The sequence below is a fragment of the Sciurus carolinensis genome, chromosome 8 (genome assembly GCF_902686445.1).
Source record: "Sciurus carolinensis chromosome 8, mSciCar1.2, whole genome shotgun sequence".
NCBI lineage: Eukaryota > Metazoa > Chordata > Mammalia > Rodentia > Sciuridae > Sciurus > Sciurus carolinensis.
Genome location: NC_062220.1, coordinates 86,316,475 through 86,342,810, shown reverse-complemented (window position 1 = coordinate 86,342,810; position 26,336 = coordinate 86,316,475). Strand labels below are relative to the sequence as shown.

The 26,336-nt window shown below is 49.0% G+C and overlaps 4 protein-coding genes across 5 annotated transcripts in view; all 4 read left to right on the top strand.

The window, feature by feature from the left end:
- Positions 1 to 498: 498 nt before the first annotated feature.
- Hoxa6 (homeobox A6) lies at positions 499 to 26,036 on the top strand. Of its 2 annotated transcripts, XM_047560069.1 has the most exons (4): positions 2,887 to 5,865; positions 7,269 to 7,547; positions 12,960 to 13,061; positions 26,009 to 26,036. In XM_047560069.1, exons 1-2 carry the CDS (start codon positions 5,424 to 5,426, stop codon positions 7,526 to 7,528), a joined length of 702 nt encoding a protein of 233 aa, XP_047416025.1. In that variant the 5' UTR covers positions 2,887 to 5,423; the 3' UTR covers positions 7,529 to 7,547; positions 12,960 to 13,061; positions 26,009 to 26,036. The 2 variants fall into 2 exon arrangements, with proteins under 2 accessions (XP_047416024.1, XP_047416025.1); XM_047560068.1 differs by lacking the exons at positions 12,960 to 13,061; positions 26,009 to 26,036 and adding an exon at positions 499 to 906 and having other exon boundaries at positions 5,604 to 5,865; positions 7,269 to 7,531.
- Positions 768 to 26,336, top strand: part of Hoxa3 (homeobox A3) — a 44,478-nt gene continuing 18,909 nt past the window's right edge. Inside the window, exons 1-2 of the mRNA XM_047560061.1 lie at positions 768 to 906; positions 12,960 to 13,061. The gene's annotated coding sequence lies outside the window, so the exon portion shown is untranslated. The remainder of the gene's footprint in view (positions 907 to 12,959; positions 13,062 to 26,336) is intronic.
- On the top strand, positions 7,555 to 12,101 carry Hoxa5 (homeobox A5). Its single transcript, XM_047560065.1, has 2 exons — positions 7,555 to 10,102; positions 11,076 to 12,101. Exons 1-2 carry the CDS (start codon positions 9,208 to 9,210, stop codon positions 11,324 to 11,326), a joined length of 1,146 nt encoding a protein of 381 aa, XP_047416021.1. The 5' UTR covers positions 7,555 to 9,207; the 3' UTR covers positions 11,327 to 12,101.
- On the top strand, positions 22,277 to 24,634 carry Hoxa4 (homeobox A4). The gene is made up of 2 exons (XM_047560067.1): positions 22,277 to 22,971; positions 23,525 to 24,634. Exons 1-2 carry the CDS (start codon positions 22,344 to 22,346, stop codon positions 23,869 to 23,871), a joined length of 975 nt encoding a protein of 324 aa, XP_047416023.1. The 5' UTR covers positions 22,277 to 22,343; the 3' UTR covers positions 23,872 to 24,634.

Below are 26,336 nucleotides of genomic sequence, written 5' to 3'. Positions count from 1 at the left end.
AAAGGGTTCTATGGTAATGACCTACCCTGTATCTGATCCCCGAATTTTGCACACCCTCTCACCCAGAGCCAGGATAGGAAATGGAATTTAGGGCCTCTACCGCAGCACCCGACTCTGCCTTTAGGAGAGGCTGAGAGCACCCTAGGGTTCAGCACTGTAGCAGAGGGGTTCGGAGAGGAGTAGGAGCCGCAAACCTCGGCTGCGCAACCTCGGCAGGGTATCTCAGGGTTGGGGAAGGGACGAAGAGCTAAGGGGCAGTGGGCACAGCGCAGAGCATCCTGATCTCTGCCAGCGAAGACCTCCCTTCTATCTCCTGCCCGGGTGGGGCCAGCTTCTTAGAGCTCTTTTAAATAAAACCCGGCCCAAAATGGTCTGTAAAACCTGCGGCCCCAAGTAGGGGCCGCTTCGGTGGTAAGATGGCGCCGGTGTAAGAGCTGCCTCCTCTTAGTGATGGGGAAAGGGTCATAAATCCGTTGTTGTTTATGAAAATTTACAACTTTGCAATACAACTTTATGAGTTGTTCGGCCCTTCCATTGGCCGCTGTCGGTCATGTGGATAGGAACCGTGAACATGAACTTTTTTATAATTTCCCTTGCGAGAATAGAGCCGCATTCTTTTGCTCCGCTCCATCCTGCCTGCTTCGGAGCTCTGCCTTCCAGTCCCCGCTGGTCTGCGCTTTGTCCCGCGATGGCGAGCAAAGGGAAGCCCGGGACAGGCCTGGCCGGGCTGCTGGAGCTGGAGGTGGGGCGCGCCCAGGTCCTGGCGCCGCGGAGGCCGCTTTGCAACTCGCAACCTGGCTAATTTCCTGCGTCCTCTGGCACCAGGAAGGAGGACAATTCGTCTCCCGGGCTGCCCAAGCGACAGCTGTCAGAGGGGCAGGAGCTTCTGGGAGCCGCCATCTGAAGGTGAGACATGTGGGGAGGAGACAGGAGCAAAGGTGGTGAGGTACTGCGTAGGGTGAAAGAGGGCAACCAGCACGACTTTGAAGAGGGGCAATACCCACCCTCACCCATACTCCCCTGTTCACACTCGCTTGCATTACCCACCATAGCCCACAGTCAGTCTCTCTCTCTCTCTCTCTCTCTCTCTCTCTCTCTCTCTCTCTCTCTCTCACACACACACACACACACACACACACACACACAAAACACCAGCACCACTCCCTTTCTTTCTCCCTTTCATCATGGCAGTAAATGCCACCTTCCCATCTTGGCACAGTCCCCATGTTCCCGGCAGCAGCACTTGGGTCCTCTCTCCCCTTTTGCCCACTGACCCCGCGCTCTGTGTTTCCTGCCAGCCTCTCGGTTCGGATATTTTTTGTTTTTTCATTCATGGCCCAATTGGTTGATGGAATTCTCCAACAACAGGAGATAATTCCCAACCCAGGAAGGTGGGAAGAGGTGAGGGCAAAGTAAGTTAACCCAGAGGCATCAAAACAGTACTTCTCTTCCATAGAAATTGGTTTTGGAGAAAAAGGCACTTACTAATTCAGCCAGAGTTCTCCGCAGATTGCCTGCATCCTTTCCTCGGTTTTCCGATGAGGTGTCTGAAGCGCGGGGAGAGGGAATAGGTGGATGGATGGAATTCTGTGTTGAAGGAGAGGATGGGGTTAATTGTCTGGTTGTTGCTTGGTGGCGCGTTTTGGTGCAAAAAACGTTGTGGTGTTAGTGCGGGTGGCAGGGGCCCGCAGCTAAGGTTGAAGGAAGGATGCAAACCGCGTCTTGGCAATAGTGGGAACCCCCCAACCCACCTCGGCACAGGGGTCTGGCGTCCACTAGCCCCACCTCCCACAATCAGGGAGAGTACTGCGGACCTGTTCGGGTGGAGGCACTGAGGGTCTGCTAGCGGTGGCTTTGCCTAGCGCGGTGGTACTAACTGTGGCTTAGTTGGTGCGCTTCGGACCAGATTTGCCCCCGGGAGCTCCCGGACAGCAAGAAGAATCAATCCCGAGGTTCTAGGCTTTCATTCTTTTTATTTGATTTTTCTTTGCTGTTGTTGTTTCTCCGTTTTGAGATACCTTGGTATGCATTGGATAATTTAAAAGGGAGTGTACATGTTTGGGACGTTCGCCCGCACGGTGGGTGCGCTTGGGGCAGATAAAGCGGCGAATTTGCGTGGTAGGGCCGCCGGCTGCCTGACTGCGGCTGCCGCGGGCAGATTATTTATTGCGACAGAGTCGGGGGCTCGCTGCTGCCACGCTGTGGCCGTCGCCGGGACCGGCGCCAGCCGCAGCCCGCCTCTTAAACAGCCTGGCGCGACTGCACTACCGGCCCCTCAGAGATTCCCCAGAAGGCAGTGGAGAGGGGGAAGAAAGGGGGTCTGGGGGGCTGTCTCCCAGGGTCTATTTGGCTGGGAAATCTTCCTGCCTCCGTCACCCCTGACAGGAGCCGGACGCCGGAAAAGATTCGGGTCCTCCCCTCACCCTCACCCCAGCACCATGGAGACTGGTCGCACAGGCCGCCTGGCACATCATGGCTGCTTCTGTCCAAACTGCGCGTCCCAAGGCGCCCCGAGGGCGCACGCCGATTGGGGGGAACAAGCTGGCTTTGGGATTCTAACATTGGAAAGACCACTTGTGGTCCTGAGGCCTGCTGACCTGGCTGGCCCTGAGGAGAATTGGCTATGGCAAGGAAGGCGGGCTATGGCTCCAGGAGAGGGCCTGTGAGGGACAGAGGCCGCACCTGTGTGTTTTGGGTTCTGGTCCTGCCTAGTGATTTGACCGAACGGAGGTGGGCCTTCGAGGTCCCCACACTAACACCGGCAGGCGGACCTCCAGACTGGCGGAAATGGAGGAGGTGGATGGGCAGCACAGGGCAAGGGTGGACTGTGTGATCCTCTTCGCCATCCTGCCCCCCACCCCGTTGGAGAGAAACTGAAAGGTAAGTCTGCTTTCTGTGTAGCTATGACAGAAAAGAGTAATTTCTGGGACGGACATTCTCACTGTCCCAGGAGAGGCTTTATGGAGGATCTACGGAGACTGTGAGGTTCCTATTCTTGCTTGAATGGGTCTGTCCAGTGTGCTTGCCTGCCTGCCCCCCTCCATATATACACACACGTGTGTGTGTCTGGTCAGAGAAATAAATTCGTTGACTGCCAACATGATATGCACTAGCCTTGGCAAACATGAAGATTTCAATTTAATATATTTTCCCTTCTTAGTGCTTACAGAAACTAGGAATATAATGTTTTCTGACTCCTAGCAGAGAAATCAAATTCTCTAATAGCTGTGACAATTATTAGATCAAGAATCTGGGTCAAAGCATAACAACAATAGGAGTAAAAAGCTACAAGCTCCAACATTGTATGGGACATGGAAGAACAACAGATAATTATAAATGTAAATATTTATCAACATCTGAAAAATGATTATTTTATTTTAAATAGTAACTTGTTTGAAATCACTGCCATCTAATGATTTTAAGAAAAATTATGTGAACACAATATTTTTCAACCATGAGTTTTTGAGAAAATAATTCCCTTTTTAGTCTTTGATTCCTGAGTTTTCATTTTCACCTATGAATCATTCCCCTGAAGAAATGTGTGGGAAATGACAAATTTTGTCCAAGAATGAGCCTTCTTTCTATGCAAAGGAAAAACTTTCCCCAGTGGGACTCATCAAGGTACTGGCACAAAGCTTCCTGGAAAGCTTCAAGGTGCCTGGGCTTTGTGGAAGCTGATCTTAGGTCAGTCATTTTCCGATTTTTTTTCCCTCTTTGGGAAAAGGGAAGTCAAGGAAAATATTGAAAAGTAAGGAAGAGATTAAGAAAGTCGTTTACGGATTCCTATGGGAGCATAGCCATTTGCCACTCCCCCAGTTAAGTCCTGAACCCCATCAGCCTGTATTGGTCAGGGTTTTATAGAATTGACAAACAGCCTTCTGAAATCAAACCAAATCATGTAAATAGTCTTTCTTCAACCTCCACAGAATTGAGGATTCTTAAAGCTAATTCAAGGGATTTTACAAGCCCAACAAACACAGTCATAAAAATGCCATTGGACCGATATCACATTTTTCAAAACGAGATTGATCCCTGTGCTGTAAAAGGCAACTATCTTGAAGGCACACCTCTCAAGCAAGAGAGAGTGGTCAAGAACTGGCTTTTCATGTCCTGTCTGGTGACTGCCAGGCTTTGTACAGCGGTAAAAGCAATTCAGGATTTCTGGAGTGGGTGAGACAACTATTCTGGGTTCTGGAGCTACTGCTTGTGGCAGCTCCCGGAGTAGTCTCAGGAACGACAGAAAAGAGGGTACATCCCACACAGTGTGAGCTACTGAGGCCCCTGAAACCAAGTCCATTAATTATCCCCTGTCCTTAGGCCCCACCGGGCTGCTCTCTGTCCTGCTTGGCCAGGGGCCCTATATCTCCTGTGCCTCTGGAATGAAGAGGGAGCAAGTCCCCATCTGGATTTGTATCTGTCTCAGCTCTGAGCTGTACGAAAGTGGGAGTCCCCCATGCTGGCTGAGGGGAGCAGGTTCCACCTCTGGATTCAGATCCCAGTCTTGGAGCCATTCCTCTATGGTTCTTTCTTGTGGAAACAGTGGTTTCTGTCTCTCCATTCCCGGGGTTCAAAGACGGGATGGGAATGGGCAGTTGCTGGTGGTCCTTGCTTTGAGATCAAGAAGGCAAGGTTCATTGCATAAGAGCTCATCAACACTCAAGACGTGTTGTGTGTAGGAGGAAGAGCTTAAGTTTGGCCTTGTGCTGAGTAGCTGTGAAGTAAGCTTTCCGCCCTTGGTTGCAAGGCCCAGACCTCTGGTAAGAGTGAGAAGGAAAGAATAAGGGATTGCATCGGTACAGGAGTGAAGAGCAGACAGTGAAGGCCTGGCTTCTCAGAGCCCCTTGTCTAGCTCAAGAACCCACACGCAGAGTAGGGGAGCGCAAGGGAGGGGCAACTCTGGTCCATGCCTGGAGTGCAGGCCAGCAGGGAGCAAAGCCATCCTTGTCGCCGCCCCTCCTGGCGCGGGGTTGTCAGGTTTCCTGTTTGGAGGAAAAACCTAGCAAAATCGAACCAGGCAAAATGAGGAGGAGGAAAGAGAGAACCTGGCTGGGCCTTCCCGCGGCCTGGACGCTAGTTTCCCCTACCCGGGTCTGATCTGCACATCCCTGCCCCGGGTGCCCGCCGCTGACGTTCGGGAAAAGGAGCTGGGCCGGCTGGCTGTGCGCGCCCATTAATCTGCCGGGCGGGCGGCGGGCGGGCGGGCTGGGGGCTGTTTGTAACTTTGCTGCCTCGGTCGCCGCGGTCCCCGGGGAGCGGGCTCCGGCGCTCGCTCCCATTGGCCGCCGCCGCGTCAGCTGGTGCGATTTGCTGCTGTCGCTTTTGGCGTTCGGCCATCCAGAAACAAACCAGTTCGATGACTACTAATAGTTATAGCCAGATGTACTAATACACAACAAATCACAGTCCTGCAGAGGGGCGCGCAAATGAGTTCCTATTTTGTGAATCCCACTTTCCCCGGGAGCTTGCCCAGCGGCCAGGACTCCTTCTTGGGCCAGCTGCCCCTCTACCCAGCCGGCTATGACGCGCTGAGGCCCTTCCCGGCCTCGTATGGGGCGTCGAGCCTCCCGGACAAGACATACACCTCACCTTGTTTCTACCAACAGTCCAACTCGGTCCTGGCCTGCAACCGGGCATCCTACGAGTACGGGGCCTCGTGTTTCTATTCTGATAAGGACCTCAGTGGCGCCTCGCCCTCGGGCAGTGGCAAGCAGAGGGGCCCCGGGGACTACCTGCACTTTTCTCCCGAGCAGCAGTACAAACCCGACAGCAGCAGCGTGCAGGGCAAAGCCCTCCATGACGAAGGCACCGACCGGAAGTACACGAGCCCTGTTTACCCTTGGATGCAGCGGATGAACTCCTGCGCTGGTAAGGCATTTCCCTGCACCCCCCACCCAAGACAGTGGAGGGAGAGGGGAAAGGAGACAGGGAAAGGAAGAAGGAAGGAGAAGGAGCCAGAGACATTAGGAAGAGGAATTAGAATGGAGGAAAGAATGAACAAAGTTTCTTTGGCTTTTTAAAATCGATTTTTAAAAAGAAGAAAACCATTCCCAATGGAGCCATCAGGCTGATGCAGAGGAAAGAAAAGGCAAGGTCCATGTAAGATGACACTTTAGGGGAGGGTGGGGGGAATCACTACCAGGCTGTGTGGAAGCCTTGACAGAGCAAACTTCAGGGAAGGTGGGCAGGGAAGAGGCAACCAGAAAGGGAAGCTGGCTGGGAGTGCCTGCCCATGCTACACCCTGGTAACATCCTACTCAGGTTCCCAAGAAGAGTGGGCCTCCTGCCACTGGTAACTTCTTTCACTTCCCAATTCCCTCTCCTTTCTGCCCTTCAGAAGCCCAGCTAGAGAGCCCCCCACCACTTGACCTCTCCTAGTGTCTCCCCAAAGTCTTTAAGGGCCACATCCCAGCCTCAGGATCTCTTGCTCTCACTCTCTGTCCCCTCCCTCCCCTCCTCCCCCTTCCACTCAACTGCTCACTCTTAGCCAACTTCTGCCTCCTTCTGAGCCTTACACTGACTTGGGTGGGGGGATCCTCCCACCCTTGGGAACCTTTGGCACTAGAACAGACAGCCCAGCACAGCCCTGCATTGCCAGAAAGTTCAGCTTGCCTATAGTTCCATCTTTTCGGCCCTGGTTTTCAAAGACTCCACCGGGAGTTCTGGCCCCCCCTTGGAGGAGGACAGAACCTAATGTGGATTTTAAAACTGAGAGTTTTGCTGTAAAATTCATTTTCCCCCAGTGGAGCTCTGTGTTTTTCAGATGGGTCATATAATTTGGGCGAATTTTCAGAGATTTGTAAGGGCTGATCATTTTTAACTTTCCAAAAAAACGTGTTGAGTCCTGACATGGGTGGCCTCAGTAACATCCTCACAGAGACCAGTGTGTGAATTCAGTGTCTATACTGCTCACAGGGTTCCATTCCCACCTACCCCAGGCACACATACTACACATCACACACACACAAAATATGACTTTGGTGCTCCAAATTAAGAATGTCATTCCATTATTTCGCTTGTAATGGTTTTCTTATAAGTTAAAAATGTCAAAAACTGTAACTTCCCACCCCAAGTCGTTTAAGGTGGAAAACATCTCGCTTGCTATGAAATAATCTTTGCCATTCAGCCCGCCTTCATCCCCAGATGTAGTGGGAGAGACTAGAGTGGAGGCGGGGTGGTTTCCAGCCAGAGGCCCCTGGCGGGAGGCAGGGAACTGACTGGTTTGGCCGTCGGGACCTCGCTTACCGGCACCCGGCCATTTCTGCCTGCAGGTGCTGTCTATGGAAGCCACGGGCGCCGAGGCCGCCAGACCTACACGCGCTACCAGACGCTGGAGCTGGAGAAGGAGTTCCACTTCAACCGCTACCTGACGCGGCGGCGCCGCATTGAGATTGCCAACGCGCTCTGCCTCACTGAGCGCCAGATCAAGATCTGGTTCCAGAACCGCCGTATGAAGTGGAAAAAGGAAAATAAACTCATCAATTCCACACAGCCCAGCGGGGAGGACTCTGAGGCAAAAGCGGGCGAGTAGACGCCTAGGCAGAAACCAGGCCAGTGCTAGAACCTCCTTCAGCTTTGCCCCTTTGCCCTTGCCTGCTCCCTAAACTTTTCTCCCCGCCTGCTCCCATCCAGGGGCTTCCACAGCTTCAGGGGGGCCAGGAGCTTTGCAAGCGCCTGAGCATTTATTTATTACAAAAACCAAGAAACGCACAAACGCCAAATCCCAGCGGTGGAGCCGGGCACACATACACACACAGGCCTGCTCCCCAAGGCTGCCCAAGACTACTCCGGGGTCCCAGGGTGCGCTCCGAATCCGTCTAGGCCCCTGCTAGCATCTCTGTGCTCCCTGAGCTCAGAATGCGGGGTTGCCTGAAAGAAAGAGCCCTAGGCTGTGCCCCGTTTGATGTTTGAGCGTCTTTGCCTCGGTCCCTCACCATTAGGTCCTGAAGGGCATCACCAAGTCATCTCTGGCCACTAGAAAGACAGGGCCTAAGGGCTGGGGCCCCAGCTTTTTGACGGCCTATGAGATTGCCCCCCGAACAGGAAGACGCTCCAGGAACAAAAGGGCCACTACAGAGCCCAGTCTCTCAGGCCCGCGCACAACCGTCAGTGGAAAAGAAGCAACCTCAATCGGGAATAGCCAACCTGGGCGCCGGTGGAACTCTACAGCCCCGGGAGCGAGGGCTCCCACAGGCTCCCGACTCCAGATTCCAGATCCCTGCCTCCGACAGCGCTGGCGCCGCCACCAAGCGGCTTTCAGAACACAACAAGGGGGCCCAGGGCCATGGGAGCAACGAGAGTCCTGGCTTCCAAACGTGCCAGGGGCGCCTCCGACGCTGGGCCTCCAGTGGAGAGACTCCCCTTGCCTCTCAGTTGTATTTGTGATTTACTTTCGTCTTTCAAAACCCAGAAAAATAACTACGGATATACTAGGCACCGACACGAAATGATTCCATTAACTTCCTCATTTCATTCCTGGAGGTCTAAGCAAGACCCCAATAACTCGACCGGCGGATCCCTAGGCCCCAAGCAGCCTCTGTGGCTGGGGGAAGCGTGGACCCACTCGCTGGGTTCACCGAGAACCCTCCGACTTGGGCCCGGGCTAGCTCAAGGAACGCAACCCGGTGGTGAAGATTCTCCAGGCTGGATATGTAAGCAAATCAAATAGCAAACTAATGACACGAAAACAATATTTACAAGGAAGAAAAATCGACTCGAGTTATAAAAGTGTGTGGAATTTGACCTCGCCTTGGAGAAACACTACACAAAAGCTATCTTTAATAGACGCCTGTCATTTAAGAGGGGCAGGGACACTGTCTCTCATGCGCTCACAAAAACAGAGCCGTAATTGTAGCTGCTGCGGCGGGCAGGATTTATTTCTTCAATTGGTTAAATGGCCTCCTCCCCTTCCCCGAAGGTGATATCTGTATTTTCAAAATTCAGAGCTGCCGGCAGGACGGGTAGAACCGACCCCAACCTCGACACAAAAATAAGAGGGGCTGCAAAGCCGGGAAATAAAGTTGCAAATAAATTCCAAGTCACCACCTCCCCCTAATTCTCTGCATCCTCGCCGGCGCGCGATCGGCAGCTGACGGCCTCACAATTGGTACATCCTAATGGAACTGCGAGGGAAATGCAATAATTTTGCCATAATGGGCTGTAACCTCAATTCGACCCCGGCCCTTGCAGCCCCGGGTCGGAAGCGGAACGATGCGCCCTGCCTCCAGCGGGTGGCGCTCGAGTCCGACTGAACGGCGGTGGCGGGCGGCGGGCACGCGCCCGGGGAGCGCGCGCCACCCCTCTCGCCTCCACCCAACTCCCCCATTAGTGCGCGAGTTTACCTCTAGAGGTCATCAGGCAGGATTTACGACTGGACAACAAAAGCACGTGATTCGAAGTCGTACCCCATATTTGGGTGCCTACGTAGGAGGGAACCAAGTACATGTCCCAGTCATTTCCATAATTCATCATAAATTGTGCAAGGGTGCTATAGACGCACAAACGACCGCGAGCCACAAATCAAGCACACATATCAAAAAACAAATGAGCTCTTATTTTGTAAACTCATTTTGCGGTCGCTATCCAAATGGCCCGGACTACCAGTTGCATAATTATGGAGATCATAGTTCCGTGAGCGAGCAATTCAGGGACTCGGCGAGCATGCACTCCGGCAGGTACGGCTACGGCTACAATGGCATGGATCTCAGCGTCGGCCGCTCGGGCTCAGGCCACTTTGGCTCCGGGGAGCGCGCCCGCAGCTACGCGGCCGGCGCCAGCGCGGCGCCCGCCGAGCCCAGGTACAGCCAGCCGGCCACGTCCACGCACTCGCCTCCGCCCGACCCGCTGCCCTGCTCCGCCGTGGCCCCTTCTCCAGGCAGCGACAGCCACCACGGCGGGAAAAACTCCCTGGGCAACTCCAGCGGCTCCTCGGCCAACGCCGGCAGCACCCACATCAGCAGCAGAGAGGGGGTTGGCACGGCGTCCGGAGCCGAGGAGGATGCCCCTGCCAGCAGCGAGCAGGCGAGCGCGCAGAGCGAGCCGAGCCCGGCGCCGCCCGCTCAACCCCAGATCTACCCCTGGATGCGCAAGCTGCACATAAGTCATGGTAAAGCCAGCCTTTTTCTAAATCCACGCGTCCGCGGGGGCGCGGCTCTTGGTTCCCCTCTCCTTTGCCGCCCTCTCTCCGGGTCTTTCCTAGTCTTGCCTCTCCCAGCCCTCCGGAGCCTCTCCCTGCCATTCTTCCCCTGCCTTCATCCTTCTTCCTCCTCTTTTCTGCAGCACTCTGTGCCTGCAAATAGTGAGGGAATGAGCTGGTGGCCAGGCAAGTTTAGACGTGGACAGTGGGAGAAAGGATCAAAATTCATCTCAAACCCCAGAGCCTCTGAACACGCTCCGGGGTCTGGCGAGCCGAGCAGAGAGCAGAGAGGTACAGGATGGCAGTAGGGGCCGTGAATCGGGCTTGTCAGGGTGGATAATTTATGAGGAGGGCTACGCTGGGGAAACAGCATTACTAATTAGAGCCCCCCAAAAGGGGATTAGGGGGGAATATCGAGGCGGGGGCCGGCGGGATTCTGAAGTGTGGGAGCAGGAGGGAGAGAGAAGGAAAGGAAGAAAAAGAAAGCAGGCTCCCCAAGCATACAGGATGGAACAGGAGGCGGCTCGCGGGGCTGGAACTTTAAGGGAGAGTGACCTGGAGGCCACTTGGGCACTTAGAAAAGGGCCGTACTTTGGTTGGTTTGCTAGGAGTGGGCAGCCTATGAGGGCTGTGCCCCCAGGCAAGGGTGTCCAGGGCAGGGCTAGAGGGCAGAAAAGGGGGTGAGGGAAAGCCCGGCGGCCCTTCGGGACACGGTTCCAGCCCATGATGGGCCAATTGTTCCCAGAGTTCAAATCGTATTGTTTCTCTCTAGAAAGGAAGAGGGAAGGAAATTCGAGAGGGGAGGGTGGGCAGGCAGGGAGGGAGGACTTGTTGAGCCTTTTGCCCAGGTTCCTTGCTCAAGATCCTGGCTTGTCAAGCTGGTGGACTTTGGAAGCCAAGGACTGAGGAGTTGGTGGCTAAACCGCTGACTTTTCTGTTGCAGACAACATAGGCGGCCCGGAAGGCAAAAGGGCCCGGACGGCCTACACGCGCTATCAGACCCTGGAGCTGGAGAAGGAGTTCCACTTCAACCGCTACCTGACCCGCCGAAGAAGGATTGAAATAGCACATGCTCTTTGCCTCTCCGAGAGACAAATTAAAATCTGGTTCCAAAACCGGAGAATGAAGTGGAAAAAAGATAATAAGCTGAAAAGCATGAGCATGGCGGCGGCGGGAGGGGCCTTCCGCCCCTGAGTATTTGAGCGTTTAAAGTACTGAGCAGTATTAGCGGATCCCGCATAGTGTCAGTACTAAGGTGACTTTCTGAAACTCCCTTGTGTTCCTTCTGTGAAGAAGCCCTGTTCTCGTTGCCCTAATTCATCTTTTAATCATGAGCCTGTTTATTGCCATTATAGCGCCTGTATAAGTAGATCTGCTTTCTGTTCATCTCTTTGTCCTGAATGGCTTTGTCTTGAAAAAAATAGATGTTTTAACTTATTTATATGAAGCAAGCTGTGTTACTTGAAGTAACTATAACAAAAAAAGAAAAGAGAAAAAACACACAAAAAAGTCCCCCTTCAACCTCGTTTAGTGCCAATGTTGTGTGTTGCACTCGAGTTGTTTAACTGTGCATGTGCGTGGAAGTGTTCCTGTCTCAATAGCTCCAAGCTGTTAAAGATATTTTTATTCAAACTACCTATATTCCTGTGTAATTAATGCTGTTGTAGAGGTGACTTGATGAGACACAACTTAACTTGTTCGACGTGTAGTGACTAGTGACTCTGTGACGAAAACTGTGACTCCAAGCGGTGTGTCCCTGCGTGCCTTTGTAGGACCCTTTGCACGAACTCTGGAAGTGGCTCTTATAAGCTCAGCTTCAGTGATGTATGTTTTTGTGAACAAAGTTACAAATATTGTCCAAGTCTGGCTGTTTAAGCAAACTGTGATCAGCTATTTTTTTTTTTTTTTTTTGGTATTTGTTTTTAAGGAAAAAATACTGACTGGAAACAAAAAATAAACTTTCTATTGTAAGTTCTCTTGGTCTGGTTTGTGCCAAACAGCGGAGCGGCTCTTTCTGCTTCTTTCTGTCCAGTCCTGGAAGCTGGTGAGCCTGAGGCCACCTGAGCAGCCTGCCTGTGCATGGAGGCCTCAGACCAATATCCTCGCCAGCTACCTCCCTAACTTTGACCCATTAGAAAGTTCAGGGCAGAAGGTCGAAAAAGTGAGGCTGTTCCAAAGTCCACTGTGCCCATTTCCGAGGAAACCAAGTTAGCTTGCTGGATACAAAAAAGAGAGAGAGAGAAAGAAGGAGAAAAATCCCAGGGCTTTGTTAGCCGCCTTTGGGGCCCACATAGATCCTGCCTCTTTCCTAAGGCTGTCTTAGGCCTCCACTTGCTGAAGAGACTGCTATGCCAGGTTATGGACCCCAAACCCCCTGCCCCTAACCCAACACAGCACCCCTTCCCCACTCCTCACCCTGAACCCAGTTGACTTCTTTTGCTACAACTAATTTGCTACAAATGGAAGGTACTTACCCCATCCTAGCTCGATTGGGAAACTCCTCAGAGCGGCTAAAGCCCAACTAGAGATTTGCACATTTACCGACTGCTTACACTGATGCCGTCTTTCCTTTTAAAAGTTATAAAACAGTAAACTTTATAAGCCCCAGTTCCGGCTATATGACATTTGGGTGCCAAATGAATAGGGTTTTGTCTATGAATTAGATCGTAAAATCATCCATAGCACAGACAGATCGGCTCACTGGCTATAAAACGTCACGTGGGGCCATTAAAGTAAGTTTTATGGTTTTGGGGAGTTGACATCCAACATTATATACCACATAACATATAATCTCACTGACGCTGGACTCCATTTGACTCTTTTGCAGGCTACGTGTGCCGCCTGGTCATTCAAATTGTCAATTTTAGGTCCAGAAGTGTCCAAACCACAACTTCTCAAAACTCTGAAAAATGGCTCCCTCCGAGTTAAGGTAAGGTAAGCTCGCCTCCTGAGCTCTTTCAAGTTTATTTGTACTCTGAAAACTTTTTTTTTCTTCTCTCTCTCTCTCTCTCTCTCTCTCTCTCTCTCTCTCTCTCTCTCTCTCTCTCTAAGGCTGCCTCTGAATTCAAAAAGGGACAGCAAACTTTTTCTCTGCTCAAATTAACAACGCCTAGAAGTCAGCTTTGCGGAGGCAGCACAGTGAACAGCGCCTATGGCCGGGCCGCATCCCCAGGCCTAACTTTAATTGCTGCACAACTGCGGATGTTAATGACTTCCGCTGCTCCCGCCGGCGTGCAAAAAGATGATTTTTGTGTGGGAATAGCCTGCGTGTGGAGTCTTGGCAAGCCCGCCCTCCATTCTGTGCCTGGCCTGGTCTGGGCTCTTTGGGGGTCGCGGAGCCCTGGGGTGGGGGCTGGGAGACAGTGGGGCGCCGGCCGCGGGCGCCGAGGGCTGCGCTGAGCTCGGGAGTTTGAAAGAAAGGCCCCGGCAGGGCCGAGGCGGACTCTGGCGGGATTCCTTACGAGGCTGTGGCAATATGTCTTCACTGGCCAGGGTCATTTGGCAGGACTGAATTGAGGCGGCGGCCTTCGGGGCCGGGTTTCAGGCTGGAGCGCGAGAGTAGGAGGGCGTTTGAGGCCCGCGTGGCGCGGGCTGCACCTCCAGGCTGGGCCCCTGGTTGCGAGGCCGAGCCCTGGCTGCTAACACTCACTGGACGCTGGGGACCGCAGGTCCCCACCTGGGGGATGGCTCAGCACCTCCTCCCCCGCCCCAGGGACCAGGCCCTGAACCTTGTTTGCCTGCACGTTCTTTTTATTTCTCTGGGACTGTTCTCACCCGCCTGTGAGTCTGAAGCAATAAACTTTATGGCCGGATTTAACTTTAGTCTTTGAATCCCCAGGCTAATTGAAAGGGGTTTAAAACGCTTTCTTTTCTTCCGCCTTGCCTGTTCTTCTCCCTCTCTTCTTTCCTTTTCCTCTCCTTCTTTGTAGAATTAAAACACAGGACCCTCAAAAGGCAAATTAGGAGTCCCCCTAGATAACACTAAAGATTAGAGCAATTTACTCCCCCTCAGCATACAGACAAATTCTCTTTTCCAAACTGTGCCCTAAAGTTTGGGGGGAAATCGAGGTGTCTTCAATGCTCAACTTAAAAGTCCCTAGAGCTATTAGGTTGTTTTTCCTGACACATCATAAAGGGTAGTTTAGGAAAGAAATTGGTAGTTTGTCAGTAGGAGATTTCCGCCTCTCTTTTGTTAGTTGCTCTTTCTGTTTGATCCCTGGAAATTTACATAATCTATGATTTCCAAAACAGTCTCCAAAATTGCACCAATGGGTGAAGTAAGGTGAAATAAATTTTTCCCGGGTACAATTCCATCTTGGCCCCAACTACCCCTTCTGGTCCCAGCCACCTACATTCTTCAGTGGCAAACCAAGCCAAGTGACAGGGGACATAGTGGCCTGGGTTGGTGTCTCTTTTGGGGGAGTGGGTACCCACAAGGGACCTAGAAGATTTCCCCCAATGCTCTCTGAGGAGTTAAGTCAAATTCTCTAAATGCATTGAGAAATGAAACAAAAAACAGGATCTGATTTTCTTTCAAGAGCTGGGCAGCTTTCTGCAAGTGCTACTTGGTAAAGATATTTACTAAGTGCTTAAAGAGAAAAATGTTGAGGTATAGATTTGGAATTTTGACAAATTTTATTGCACAGAGGTCACCTATACTCAAAGGAAGTCCAACAGTTGTCCCCAAAGTTAGAGATCTGAAAAGCAAAAGCTTGAAAGTTTTTTGGTTCTGTTTTGGAAAATCAGAGCCCTCCTACCTAAGTCCTACTTTTCATGAATAGTGGCAAGATGAAGAATCCCTGAAGTCATTTTGTGTAACCCATTAAAGTGATATGGATACTTCAGCACTAAGATATGTGTCCACATATTAGTCGGGACTGGAATAAAAATTCTATGTAGGTCTGAGAATTCTGGATCCTTTCTTTTGCTATTATGGCTGTTTTTCTTTATTGGCAAGATATTGGGTTGTGGTTCCATTTTGGTTACTCATTTGGTAATACTGTTTGAGTGATTTCTTGGTGTTTGAAATTAGAAGCAGGAAAGAAGAGTCACAGGGATGCTGGCAGGTTTGTCTGAGGACCTTGCATAAAGAGTCTGTACCACATTGGTGGCATACCTCAACTTGGGTTGGAATCATATCCAGTTGGAGTCATATCCAGCACTATACAACAAAGGGAATCTTTCTGATTAATTTTTTAAATTACAGGTTATAAATACTGTCAGCTTGTCTATTTCTGCCTGTTTTAATCTTCACAAAACTTAAGTAGAATTTAAGAGAGCAGGTTGACCCACATGGAGTTAAATAGCTCTTAAGAAATACAACATCCAGTCGGACCTATGTAATTGTTATTGGAGGGATTTTTTTTCTTTCTTCCTATTTTCATAGCAAGCTTGCTAAAAAGGATGACTGGTTATCTACTCATTTTGTAGATAAGTTATTTCTTTTCATGCATTCTTTTGGGTTGTTTTGCAAAGGAGTTTACTTAGGAAAAAAAACTGTCTCTGAAGGCTTTATGAAGACATCCAGCCTCAGACGGGGGCAAAAGTATGTCTATACTCCTTCTCGTCTTATAAAGGGAGAAGGCGGCGGGAATGTGCAGGGGCTCATTTGTTTCCACAAACCTAAGAGAAAATATTTCCTGATGTATAAATATAATAGGAAGCTCTGGTCACACTTACTTAGGGGTTTGTTAAGGTTTGCATGGTCTAATTTCACAACATACACCAAGAGTCCTCCTCTGTGTTTTCCCTTATTTCATTGCTGGTGGCTGTGTGAGGACAGCAAGACAGAATTTTCTATCAGAAAACAAGTCATGTTCATTTGTTGAGATTTAGAGTATTATATCCAAACAACCACATCCTAAAAGATGGGCTGATAAGAGGAAAACAGTCCTTTGAGCTTGAAAGATGCCCTTAGTGTCTCCCTGCCTTGGCTGGAGGTCTATCCAGGATTCGCCCACCATGAGAGGGCAGAGCATTGTGGGTGCCATCCCTTCGGCTTCTAAGGGGGAATTTCCTTGGAATCAATGCCAAAACTATTAATGGGGCTACCAAGCAGGAGCAGAGGGGGTCAGCCTAGGCTCCCACCCACATAGGGGAGGGATCCATAGTTCTAGCCATTCTAAACCTCAGAACTAGATCAGCCCAGGTTTGTTTTATTTGGTGTTTTTCACAAAGAAATTTGTCCCTCTCCCACCAAATCTTTTCCCCACAAATGGGTCTTTTTAATAATAATATTTGTTATGAAGGTTATTAGGTAATTATTGCGATTTTGTGAAGCAGCCCTTGCTGGAGGTGAAGTCTGTCATCGCCTAACAAATGACGCCCGCGCAGTTCACTGCCGGGTTAAGTAAATGCAGAGAAGATAAATCTGCACACCCTAGGAATCGCCAGCAGAGCACGCTTTAGTACAAGTTCACAGTCAACTTGCCCGCCTGGGCTAGCTCACCCAACAATTAGGGCTGCATCTTTATTTTTAAATAAAGAAAAAAGTCTCCATTTCCCCTAGATTTCCCCTATCTTCTCTTTTCTTTCACTTTTTGAAAGATTCTCCTGTTCTACTCCATAATTTTCCCTGTTAGTGAAATCATGAATGATTTCAAGGTAATCTAGTTCCTAATGTAAGTGCTGAAAAAAAGAAGTAGCAGACTGATTTGACAGGAAATACAGTCACAAACACACAAAAATATCCAGTTCCAAAAGGCAGTGGCAGAAACAGGGCATCCTGAGATCTTCAGTCCGGGGGCGGTGTGTGGGGGGGTGCTTCCCCCTGAAAGAAGAAGCTCAGCTTTGTGTATCTTTGTGGTTAGTGTGCTACAACTGCAGGTCAAAAAGTTGAGGGTCAAAAGTTTACATTGTGTAGCACTCTTAGTCATCTGCCCAGACAGAGTTTGATGTCAATGTTAGAGCTGCGATCTTGACTATCAGCACAAAAGATAAAATGGCTCGGAGTGACGCGTGTATCACAGTATGGACTCCAGGTGAACCCTAGTGGTTGAATGACCTCAATTACGGAGGAAAGGATAGAAAATTCCTCTTTTCAAGAGTAATACATGCTGTATTTCATGTTGAATTATTGCTTCCATTCTGAGGGAATAGCAGCAGGTAAATAGGCATAGATTTCTGAAACACCAACACCTTAGATGTTGGAGAGCAGGAGTGGTTTGTAGGTTTGTCAGAAAGAAAAACGTTCAAAAACTCATCAGTGTACCTTTAAGAAATAATGTAGCAACTTTCCAATGTTCCATTATACCCACAAAGGCAAGAGAACAGAACAGGAAACCGCCTTTATTTGAAAAAGGTGATTTTGATTGGCTAGGGTTTTTTTAAGTATATATAATGACCCCTAAAGTGTGGAGAAAAAGGGCAAACATAGGCATTTCCTGCAAAATGTATTTTTTGCAATTTGCAAACATAGAAAATACTTTTTCTGAGACTGCAATCACTGAATGTGAAGTTCTCAGAGCTGGGAAGATGAGGGAAAGAAGCAGAAACCTCTTGAAAGAGACAGGATTCCTACCCCCACCACCATGGAGGAAACATTCATGTTGTTGGAAAAATTTTTGTTAAATTTATTATTAAACCACAACTGAATGTAGACAAATGCTTTAATACAATTGGATAACTAGAGAATGCAGGAAGGTGGAATCCACAAATGCCAGGTCACAACAAAAGACTTCTGTTCTCCAGAATATACTTTTTAAAATTACATGTGGAATGGATGGGGTTGGGGGGTAAGGAGAGGTGAAAACAAGGGTGGGAAAGTAGGAAAGAAAGGGGATAGTGTACTATGGAAGCAGACTGGAACCATAGCTCCTGTGTGAGTTGCAACTGAATAACTAAACAATATTTGCTTTTTCATGCATTAGATTGGCTTTAAGTGTTGATGCTGTTAGAATCCATTTCCTGTGGGACGGATTTTCCTTTTCTATGTATTGACCTTCAAGTGATCAATGTAGGAAAGCAGGAAAGAATGATAAAATATTTTCTAGGTTTTTCTTCTTAATTTTAAAGGTAATCCAACTACACAGAATGTAGACTCTTGCAGGGATGTTTGAGATCAACTCAATATATTCAGGTTGATTGGATTTAACTGTGTCAAGGTATGTTCAGTAGTAAAGTAAATATTTCCCAAACACTGCCTTCATGGAAGTAATCAGGGTGCTTCTACTGTGCAATGTGTAAAGTTTTCACTCTGGCCAAGAGCTTGGAGCCAAATGGGGTTTTGCCAGATGAAACAGAAGAAAGGAAACAACTGTGTGATTGCTGTTACAGCAATGCACACTTTACCACATCTGGTCTACTGAAATGAAGAAAGTGGAAACCCCTCCTACTGAGACAATTCTATGTCTCTTGGAAAGAACCTTTCTATTTTATTTCTGGTTAACACCATGTGACACACCTTAGAAACATTTTAGCTTTAATACCCATAGATACCTCCCAGCTAGTCTTTAAAGGGAAAGAAAAAGGCACTTACTACTTCCAGAGTGCTCATTGGGAGGATTTCAATATTTAGGCCTCTCATACAATCCTGGTTAAGATTCATGTATAATTTTAATATAAATTTCAGGTTTTTGCCTGAGTTGTGTTCATTATTTTAAACTACTACAAGGAAATTACCCACAAACAATTAATTGGTCAGATAGCTGGTAACGTGTTGTTCCTTTACAATCATATGCCTCAGGGTAGGTGGGGAGAAGCCCTCAAATGCCACCATCAGGCATTTTGAAATTCTACCATTCCCCAGTTTGCTATAAAGATGTGCTTTAGATAGAGAACAGTCTGGGGCTCTGCCTCTAAAGAACAAAGGACAAATACAGTCAATACATTCCATAACGTTTACATTTCCTTTGCTTTTTCCCCTTGGTTTTTCCTGAGAAGAAGTGACCTGGGCAAAGCACCCTACTCTCTAAAAGACACTGTATAGACCTTTTAGAAGCGCAAAGTCCAAGGCCGAGGTGAACTTCAGGTCAGCGCGTCTAACAAATATGAAAATGTCGGCTGGTGAAGGGCGCGCCTTGTGATTTAACAAAGACTGTCAATGTGTAAGATTAATAAGAAACAAAATGCACACGGTGTCACTGTTCGGTCACTTTGAAACTTGGGACAGGGTTGCATTCAAGAGGGAAGGCTGTTCCAAACATATTCAAAATGATTCAAATCAGATTCAAACCAAGCTGCAAATACTGCCTCTCTCTTGCCCTCCCTTTCCCTAGGAGTCCCTTCACTCTCCTCCATCTGGGATGCGAGGACATGATGAAAAGTTATTTTACTTAATGGGATTTTAAGAAAGCTTTTGTTGGGAATATATGTTATCCCTGCACGTGGAAATGAGCAAATGTGCTTACTAGTTTCCCAAGGAAAGGATAAAGCTTTCACCCGGCTTGGGACTGGAGCCAGTTGGTGTGTGAAGATTAGCATGCTCCCTCTCTGCTCCATTTCAGGGCATCCCATCTTTTCTCGGGCAAGATGCTGCTGGTAAACTTCAGGGTTTTGTTTTTCTTCTCCTTTTTTCTTTTTTGAATTAGTATCTTCCTAGCTTTTCCTTTGCTGTCTTAGGTCTTATGTAAAGGCAGGAGGTGATTTAAAAAAATACATATATATATATATTTAAAAGATTATTTGATTCAATGGAATTGTGCTATGGTTTGCAAAGGGAGATTGTGGAAGGTTCAGAAAAGGTACTGGGATTGTTTATTACAGCCATAAATCTTGCAGTAAAATGTCAAAATGTCGGTGTGTGAGATAACACTTGGTGGTCCTGGCTCCATTTGTGTTTATGATACGAACCGCAAAGACAAGTTACAGGCCTTGGGGGATTCTGTGTAAGCCCATCTTCCTAAAGTAATAGAACCACACGAAACACAGGCACAGTTAACTGGTTTAGCTTATCCATATACAAACAGTGCTGGTGTCTCCTTAATACTTAAAAATAGAAATTTCGTAGAAGGTTCTAAGGCTAAACAACATGAATTTTGTGTTTTAGTGTCCATAAATAATATTAAACAGACATAGTTAAGACCCTAGTACTCAAGGTTGATGACTTGAGGAGGAGAGCAAGATTTCCTTGTCATGCTTTCCTCCCCTTGAAGCTCAGAGCGCCCAGATTTACAATGTATACTACCTATGTACATATCATTTCTATTACATAGTATACAATCTAGGTATTTATTATTTTTTCTTGCGGGGGAGAGATGTTGGTTTAGGTAGCTGTATCATAGGTTAGATCTTCCCCATCCCAAGTCTAGAGAGGACATCTAAAGATTATAATTAGCGTTGATTTTTGTCTGTGGCTCAGATTCCATTTAAAAAATTCAGGGTGCCTCAAGTCAATGGACTGCACTCTTCACACATACACCCAATGTGGAAAGCCTCTTTAGACCACTTCAGGACGATTCCGGTTAGAAAGCTAATATGAACCCTTTTTTAACCTCTTTTCCTAAATTAGTTTAAAGATTAGTCCCATATAATAGGCTTTATGTGGCTAAGCATTAAACGACTATCCATCAAATAGATATATCCCAGCATTTAGTAACTCATATGAGTAACCGATATAAATGAAGATAAAATTGACATTCTTTTGAAGTGTCTCCAGGCTTAAGCTATAACTTTCCTTGTCTGCGTTCCAGACTCAGTTGTGAGAAGGCTGTTTATACTGCTCTTTGAAAAATCAGCTAAGGTGCACCAGCTGAAATATCCTTGCTTTGCCTGCCAATATAAAAGTTATTTTTAGAATGATGACTATGCTAGTTTGCACTGCTCTAATCTAGGCTGAAAAGTAGGGGATCTATCTAGGTGTGTCTGGTACTCACAAAAGGAAAAGTACACAGTATGAATAAGGCATCAGTATTTACTTCAAAGATCAACATTAGGTGGAATTAATAAGTAATTTATTTGTTAATAATGGCATAATTAGTTTACCCATCAAATTTCAATTACCAAATGGCAGGCAACAGTCCCTTTCCCTCCTTTCCGGAGCTACTGATATCGTTAATATGCTAATTTTCAGCAATTCAGAAATTATAGATTGTTCTGTAAATATAACTCTAGCCTCAGCTACCGCCTGAAAAAGCAGCATCCAAAGGAGAAAAAAAAAAAAATTCTTAGCTGGAAAAGAACCCTGGGGATCAGCTCGGGCCAGGGTCTTATCCTATCATAAGCTTGCTTTTATTTGAGGATTCTTCTGAAATAAGAAGTTATTTGTTTTAAAGCTCGGTTTTGTGGAGACATCGCTTCTATTCATTCTTATCCTTGAGCCATCCTCTGTCGGTCGCATAATCACACCTAGTAAACGCAGGCATGTTTAGTTCTTGTGTCGACCCCTCCATCAAACTAGATGCTATTAGAAAGGTGGGTGTTTTTAAAATTAGATAAAAACAAAACACACTGTCTTCAAGAAAAGGAAAAAATAAGAAACGCATGTCCGATTACAATGGAATGGCTTCGCTGTACACCCTTGTATAGATTTCTCAGCTACCCACCCTTCCTTTGCTGCTCCTGCCAGTCTTCTTAAAACAGGGACTCTCGATCAGACCAGGAGACGAGTGAGCAGGGTGTAGGAAAGGAATATACGGGTGGGAAAATTTGTCGGCCATGTTCGTTTTATTCCAGTGCCATGATAAAAAAAAAACGGGATGCCCCTTGGTGCCGATGCCTTTTCCCTCCCGCAGCGGGTCTCGAACCCTCGAGGACGCGGGGCCAGACTGGGCTGGAAATCAGTGCTGAACCACGGCTGCCCCGCTGCCCCGGGGCCTAGGCTAAAAGTAGGGCATGCACAGGTCCCTGAGGAGCTACAGCCTGACAGGCCCCGAATTCCCTGCGGTATTCCAAATTGGGAGGCTGGAGGACCGAAGCCCCTGCTCACTCCCCCTCCCTGGGCCGGGCAGTGGCATCCATCACCCACCCGCGCGTTTCCTGATCCGGGTCCGCACGCGCGGTGCGCCCATTGGTGGGGGCGTTACACGTGGGGCGCGGGGCGGGGCGCGCGCGGGGCCGAGGCGGAATGCGCGCGCGCGCGGGGGGGGGGAGGAGCGGCTCGAACTTTGGTGGTGGCGTCGGCGGGAGGGGGTGGGGTGGGCACTTGACAGCGGGGGGAGGGGAAGGGCGCAGAGGAAGGGGGGGATGGGAAGCGAGGCAAGAGGGGGAGGGGCCTCAGCGAGCCCAGAAAAACGACAACGCGAGAAAAATTAGTATTTTTGCACTTCACAAATTAATGACCATGAGCTCGTTTTTGATAAACTCCAACTACATCGAGCCCAAGTTCCCTCCCTTCGAGGAGTACGCGCAGCACAGCGGCCCGGGCGGCGGAGACGGCGGCCCAGGCGGGGGCCCCGGCTACCAGCAGCCCCCGGCACCCGCGACCCAGCACCTGCCGCCGCAGCAGCCCCAGCTCCCTCACACGGGCGGCAGCCGCGAACCCCCTGCCTCCTACTACGCGCCGCGGGCCGCCCGCGAGCCCGCCTACCCCGCGGCCGCACTCTACTCCGCTCACGGTGCCGCGGACGCCGCCTACCCCTATGGCTACCGCGGCGGTGCCAGCCCCGGGCGGCCACCACAACCCGAGCAGCCCCCGGCGCACGCCAAGGGCCCGGCGCACGGCCTGCATGCGAGCCAAGTCTTGCAGCCTGGAAGGCAGCCCCCGCCACCGCCTCCCCCGCAGCACCGCGCTGCGCCCCCTGCGCCCCCGCGGCGCTGCGAGGCGGCCCCCGCCACTCCGGGCGTCCCAACAGGGGGCAGCGCCCCCGCGTGCCCGCTGCTCTTGGCCGACAAGAGCCCGCCGGGCCTGAAGGGCAAGGAGCCCGTGGTGTACCCCTGGATGAAGAAGATCCATGTCAGCGCCGGTACGTGGCGCCGCTGGGGAGGGGCAGAAGGGTGGGCTGGGGCCAGGCCCGCGTTGGAGGGTCGGGGCGGGGGTCAGGGGCCAGAGGCCCGGGGAAAGGGGGCCTCGGGAGGGGAGCCCCCATCTGGCCCCGGCTGCTGGGGGATGTGGGTGTGTGTGCGCCAGCCTGCAGCCTGATCCAAACGTGAGAACCCTTTTGTACCCAGGGTCCCTTTATCAGGAGATTTACGAGACGCCAAACTGTTAGGGCAGTAATTATAGCCCCCATAAATTTAATTGCCCTGGCAGAGGCTTCGGGCCATGTGTCTTTGAAGCTTTTCTTCAGCCCCAATGCCCAGCACCATTCTTTATGGCTCTCGGGTGTTTCCCGTTGTCAATAGCCTGTGAAACATTTTCTTTGCCATTTTATGTATCTTGCGTGAACTTGATGTCAGGTTATTATATAATGATGATGTCCAATTGCTCTTCCCCACCCTATCTTCTCTCTCCTCCTCCTTTCCCGCTCTTCCACTCCCTCCTCCTTGGCCTTCTCCTTCGGGGTTCTGGGCATTCAGTCAACCCCAGTTATAATGGAGGGGAGCCCAAGCGCTCTCGAACCGCCTACACCCGGCAGCAGGTCTTGGAGCTGGAGAAGGAGTTCCATTTTAACCGCTACCTGACCCGGCGGCGCCGCATCGAGATCGCCCACACGCTCTGCTTGTCTGAGCGCCAGGTCAAGATCTGGTTTCAGAACCGGAGAATGAAGTGGAAGAAAGATCACAAACTGCCCAACACCAAGATGCGAACCTCCAACCCGGCCTCGGCCTCTGCTGGCCCGCCAGGAAAAGCACAAACTCAGAGTCCACACCCTCATCCTCACTCCCTCCCTGGTTCCTCCACACCCATTCCCTCCTCCATATAATCTTCTGGAGACCTAGATCAGTTTCTGTCCCTTACCTGTTTTTCTTCTTTCTTCTCCTGCCCATTTCTGTATCCCTCCCCCGCCCCCATCTGGACCATAAAAGACACCAAAACAAAACCCAACTTGGTGAAAAAGATAACCAAAAAAGAAGACATTACTCCCAGTAAGAGTGTGTGCTGATCCCCAAGAGAGGGCCACTAAACCCAGGTTGCCGTTTGGTGGAACAACCTGCTGGCCTGAACAAGGCTGCCAGGTTTGTAAACCTGTGAAGAAATATTTGGCATCATATGTATTTGAGATGTCTAAAATCAGCTGGACATAGCATACTGACCGCAGACATGTACTTTTATATTTGTTGCAAGAGCAAAACACCCTTTCCCACCCTCCTTACCTCCTCCTCCTCCATTAGGGCAGTTTATACAAGCTTGTACTGAACTGAATAAATGAGTGGACATTGTGGACCTCACAGGATAATTTAATTCTCAAAATGTGTAGACCTTGATGGTAGGTGTGACCATTAGTTTCTTTTCCTTGCATTTATTTAAGAGATACTGTCTTATTCAAGGGCACAATCTCCAGGGAGAAGGGAATGCATTTAGATCCATGTGCAACTGTACAAATTGTGATATGGCTGTATAGAAAGCCATGTGCTAAGAATAAACTTCATTTTAAAAACATTAAAAACTAAGAGACAGATATGCGTGTTTACTAAGCTTTTCATTAAAAAATAAAAAACTTGTGGATTGAAGTGCTTGACCTTGCATGTAAAAATCTTGTAGATGGCTTGAGTTGTGTAACATGGATTCTGACTGATCACATAATTTGTGTGTGTGTGTGTGTGTGTGTGTGTGTGTGTGTGTGTTCAACTTGAGTTGAACTCTTGTCAGGCTTGACCCGCTGTGGACACGTTCCAAAGAGCAGGAAGGCTCTTGAGCTCTGAGAGGCCTCCTCTTCTTCCCAAACTTGGCCAGGATTTCAGGTTTCGAATCTCTGTAAGGCATAGAAACGTGTCCTTCCCTGCAATGAAAGGTGAAACCATGCAGTGCAGCAGGGGCCCAGGAGTTTCTGCAGCTGTTCTACACACTGAACTCTGAGCACACTTGGAAAGAAGTGGTCCCTTTGGTATTTGTTGCACCTTCCCATTTAATCTGCCTGTTTCCCTGGAGATAAAAAATAGTTTGTGCAAAGGGTTGAGATTGCTTTTCATTTCTTGGCTGGTTGTAAGAGCCTCATCACTAAGTACAGCTTGGGTATTTTTGTTCGCTTACTCCTCTTTTATGAAGGAAGAACTTTCAAAGTAAAGAGATTTTTCCTAGTACATCCTCCAAAGTATCTTCTGAGGAAATAAAAGCATAATGACACCCCAAAATGCACCCCAAGCAAAGTAGACCTGGAAGAGTTCACTGCTGGAAGAAAGCCAAACTCTGCAACTAGGGTCACTTTTATCAAATGCTTGGGGATCTTTCTTCTCAATCCCTAGATCTAGATCCAAAAGATTGAAAATTAAAACTCACTTCTTGATCTCCATAACTCTAGTATTTGTATACTGAGTCCAACTTGGCACTAAAAGCAGGGAGTACCCTATAGCAAGATACAGAAATGATGATGGTGCATACTGGCCCAAGAATAGTAGAACTGTCATCTGCCCTTGAAAAAGTGAAGTTTTTAGTTCGTAAAGTAATTTTAACAGAGACAGGAGGGTGTTCACCTACCTCTACAATATCCAAGGATTCTTAAACACAATTTTCCATCAGTGGTGAAACAGCCAGTATTGGTGCTGGTACCCCTTTCACCCCTGCCATCCTGTGTGTGATACAGGCAGGGGTGATCTGTTCTTAACGTTCGAACAAACCAGATTTGAGAGAGAAGTGATGGGCACCAGTCTCCAAGGGGTCAAGAAAATTCAGGGGCAAACAAATACACCATGTCAGGGGGAAAAAACTGGCATAAAGTGCATTTTATAAGGTGTGAGCGGGTGCCAGGCTTTTCTGGAAGCAGCGCAACTGCTGCTGAAACTTATTAACCCTCCCCCTACTACACGCACTTGTAAAACGAAATTAAATCACGCTGAAAATAGCAATTTTCCCAGGAATCATTAATCACCTCATACAATAAATACTTCTTTGTAATTCAACAGCAATTCTGAAAGGCATTCTCTGGGAAAAGTCTGTGGAGGAGAGAGGGATCTTCTTGCAAATAATGTGGTCTCAGGCAAAGACACAGCATCTTGGCTGTCTGCTCAAAAAAAAAAAAAAAAAAAAGCCTAAACTCTTGGTGGAAATTGAGTGTCAAGCTGCAAAACCTCAAATGGCAGATTATCATCATTTAAGGTAAATCCTTGTGTTTCCTTTGTCGGGAGGAAGGGTCTGGGTACTTTAGCTCGGTGCTGGATATAGAGGTAAAGGGGATGTCTTTCTTTCATTTACTTTTATATCCAGAAAAGGAAGAGAGGATTGAGATAGTTT

Bases quoted from the DNA above. Each gene is read 5' to 3' on its own strand.
- Hoxa5 (XM_047560065.1), top strand. From the start codon at position 9,208: ATGCGCCCTGCCTCCAGCGGGTGGCGCTCGAGTCCGACTGAACGGCGG. The intron at 10,103-11,075 runs GTAAAGCCAGCC...TTTCTGTTGCAG, and splicing joins CAAGCTGCACATAAGTCATG to ACAACATAGGCGGCCCGGAA.
- Hoxa4 (XM_047560067.1), top strand. From the start codon at position 22,344: ATGACCATGAGCTCGTTTTTGATAAACTCCAACTACATCGAGCCCAAG. The intron at 22,972-23,524 runs GTACGTGGCGCC...CTGGGCATTCAG, and splicing joins GAAGATCCATGTCAGCGCCG to TCAACCCCAGTTATAATGGA.
- Hoxa6 (XM_047560068.1), top strand. From the start codon at position 514: ATGAGTTGTTCGGCCCTTCCATTGGCCGCTGTCGGTCATGTGGATAGG. The intron at 907-5,603 runs GTGAGACATGTG...TTCTACCAACAG, and splicing joins CTGGGAGCCGCCATCTGAAG to TCCAACTCGGTCCTGGCCTG. The intron at 5,866-7,268 runs GTAAGGCATTTC...TTCTGCCTGCAG, and splicing joins GCGGATGAACTCCTGCGCTG to GTGCTGTCTATGGAAGCCAC.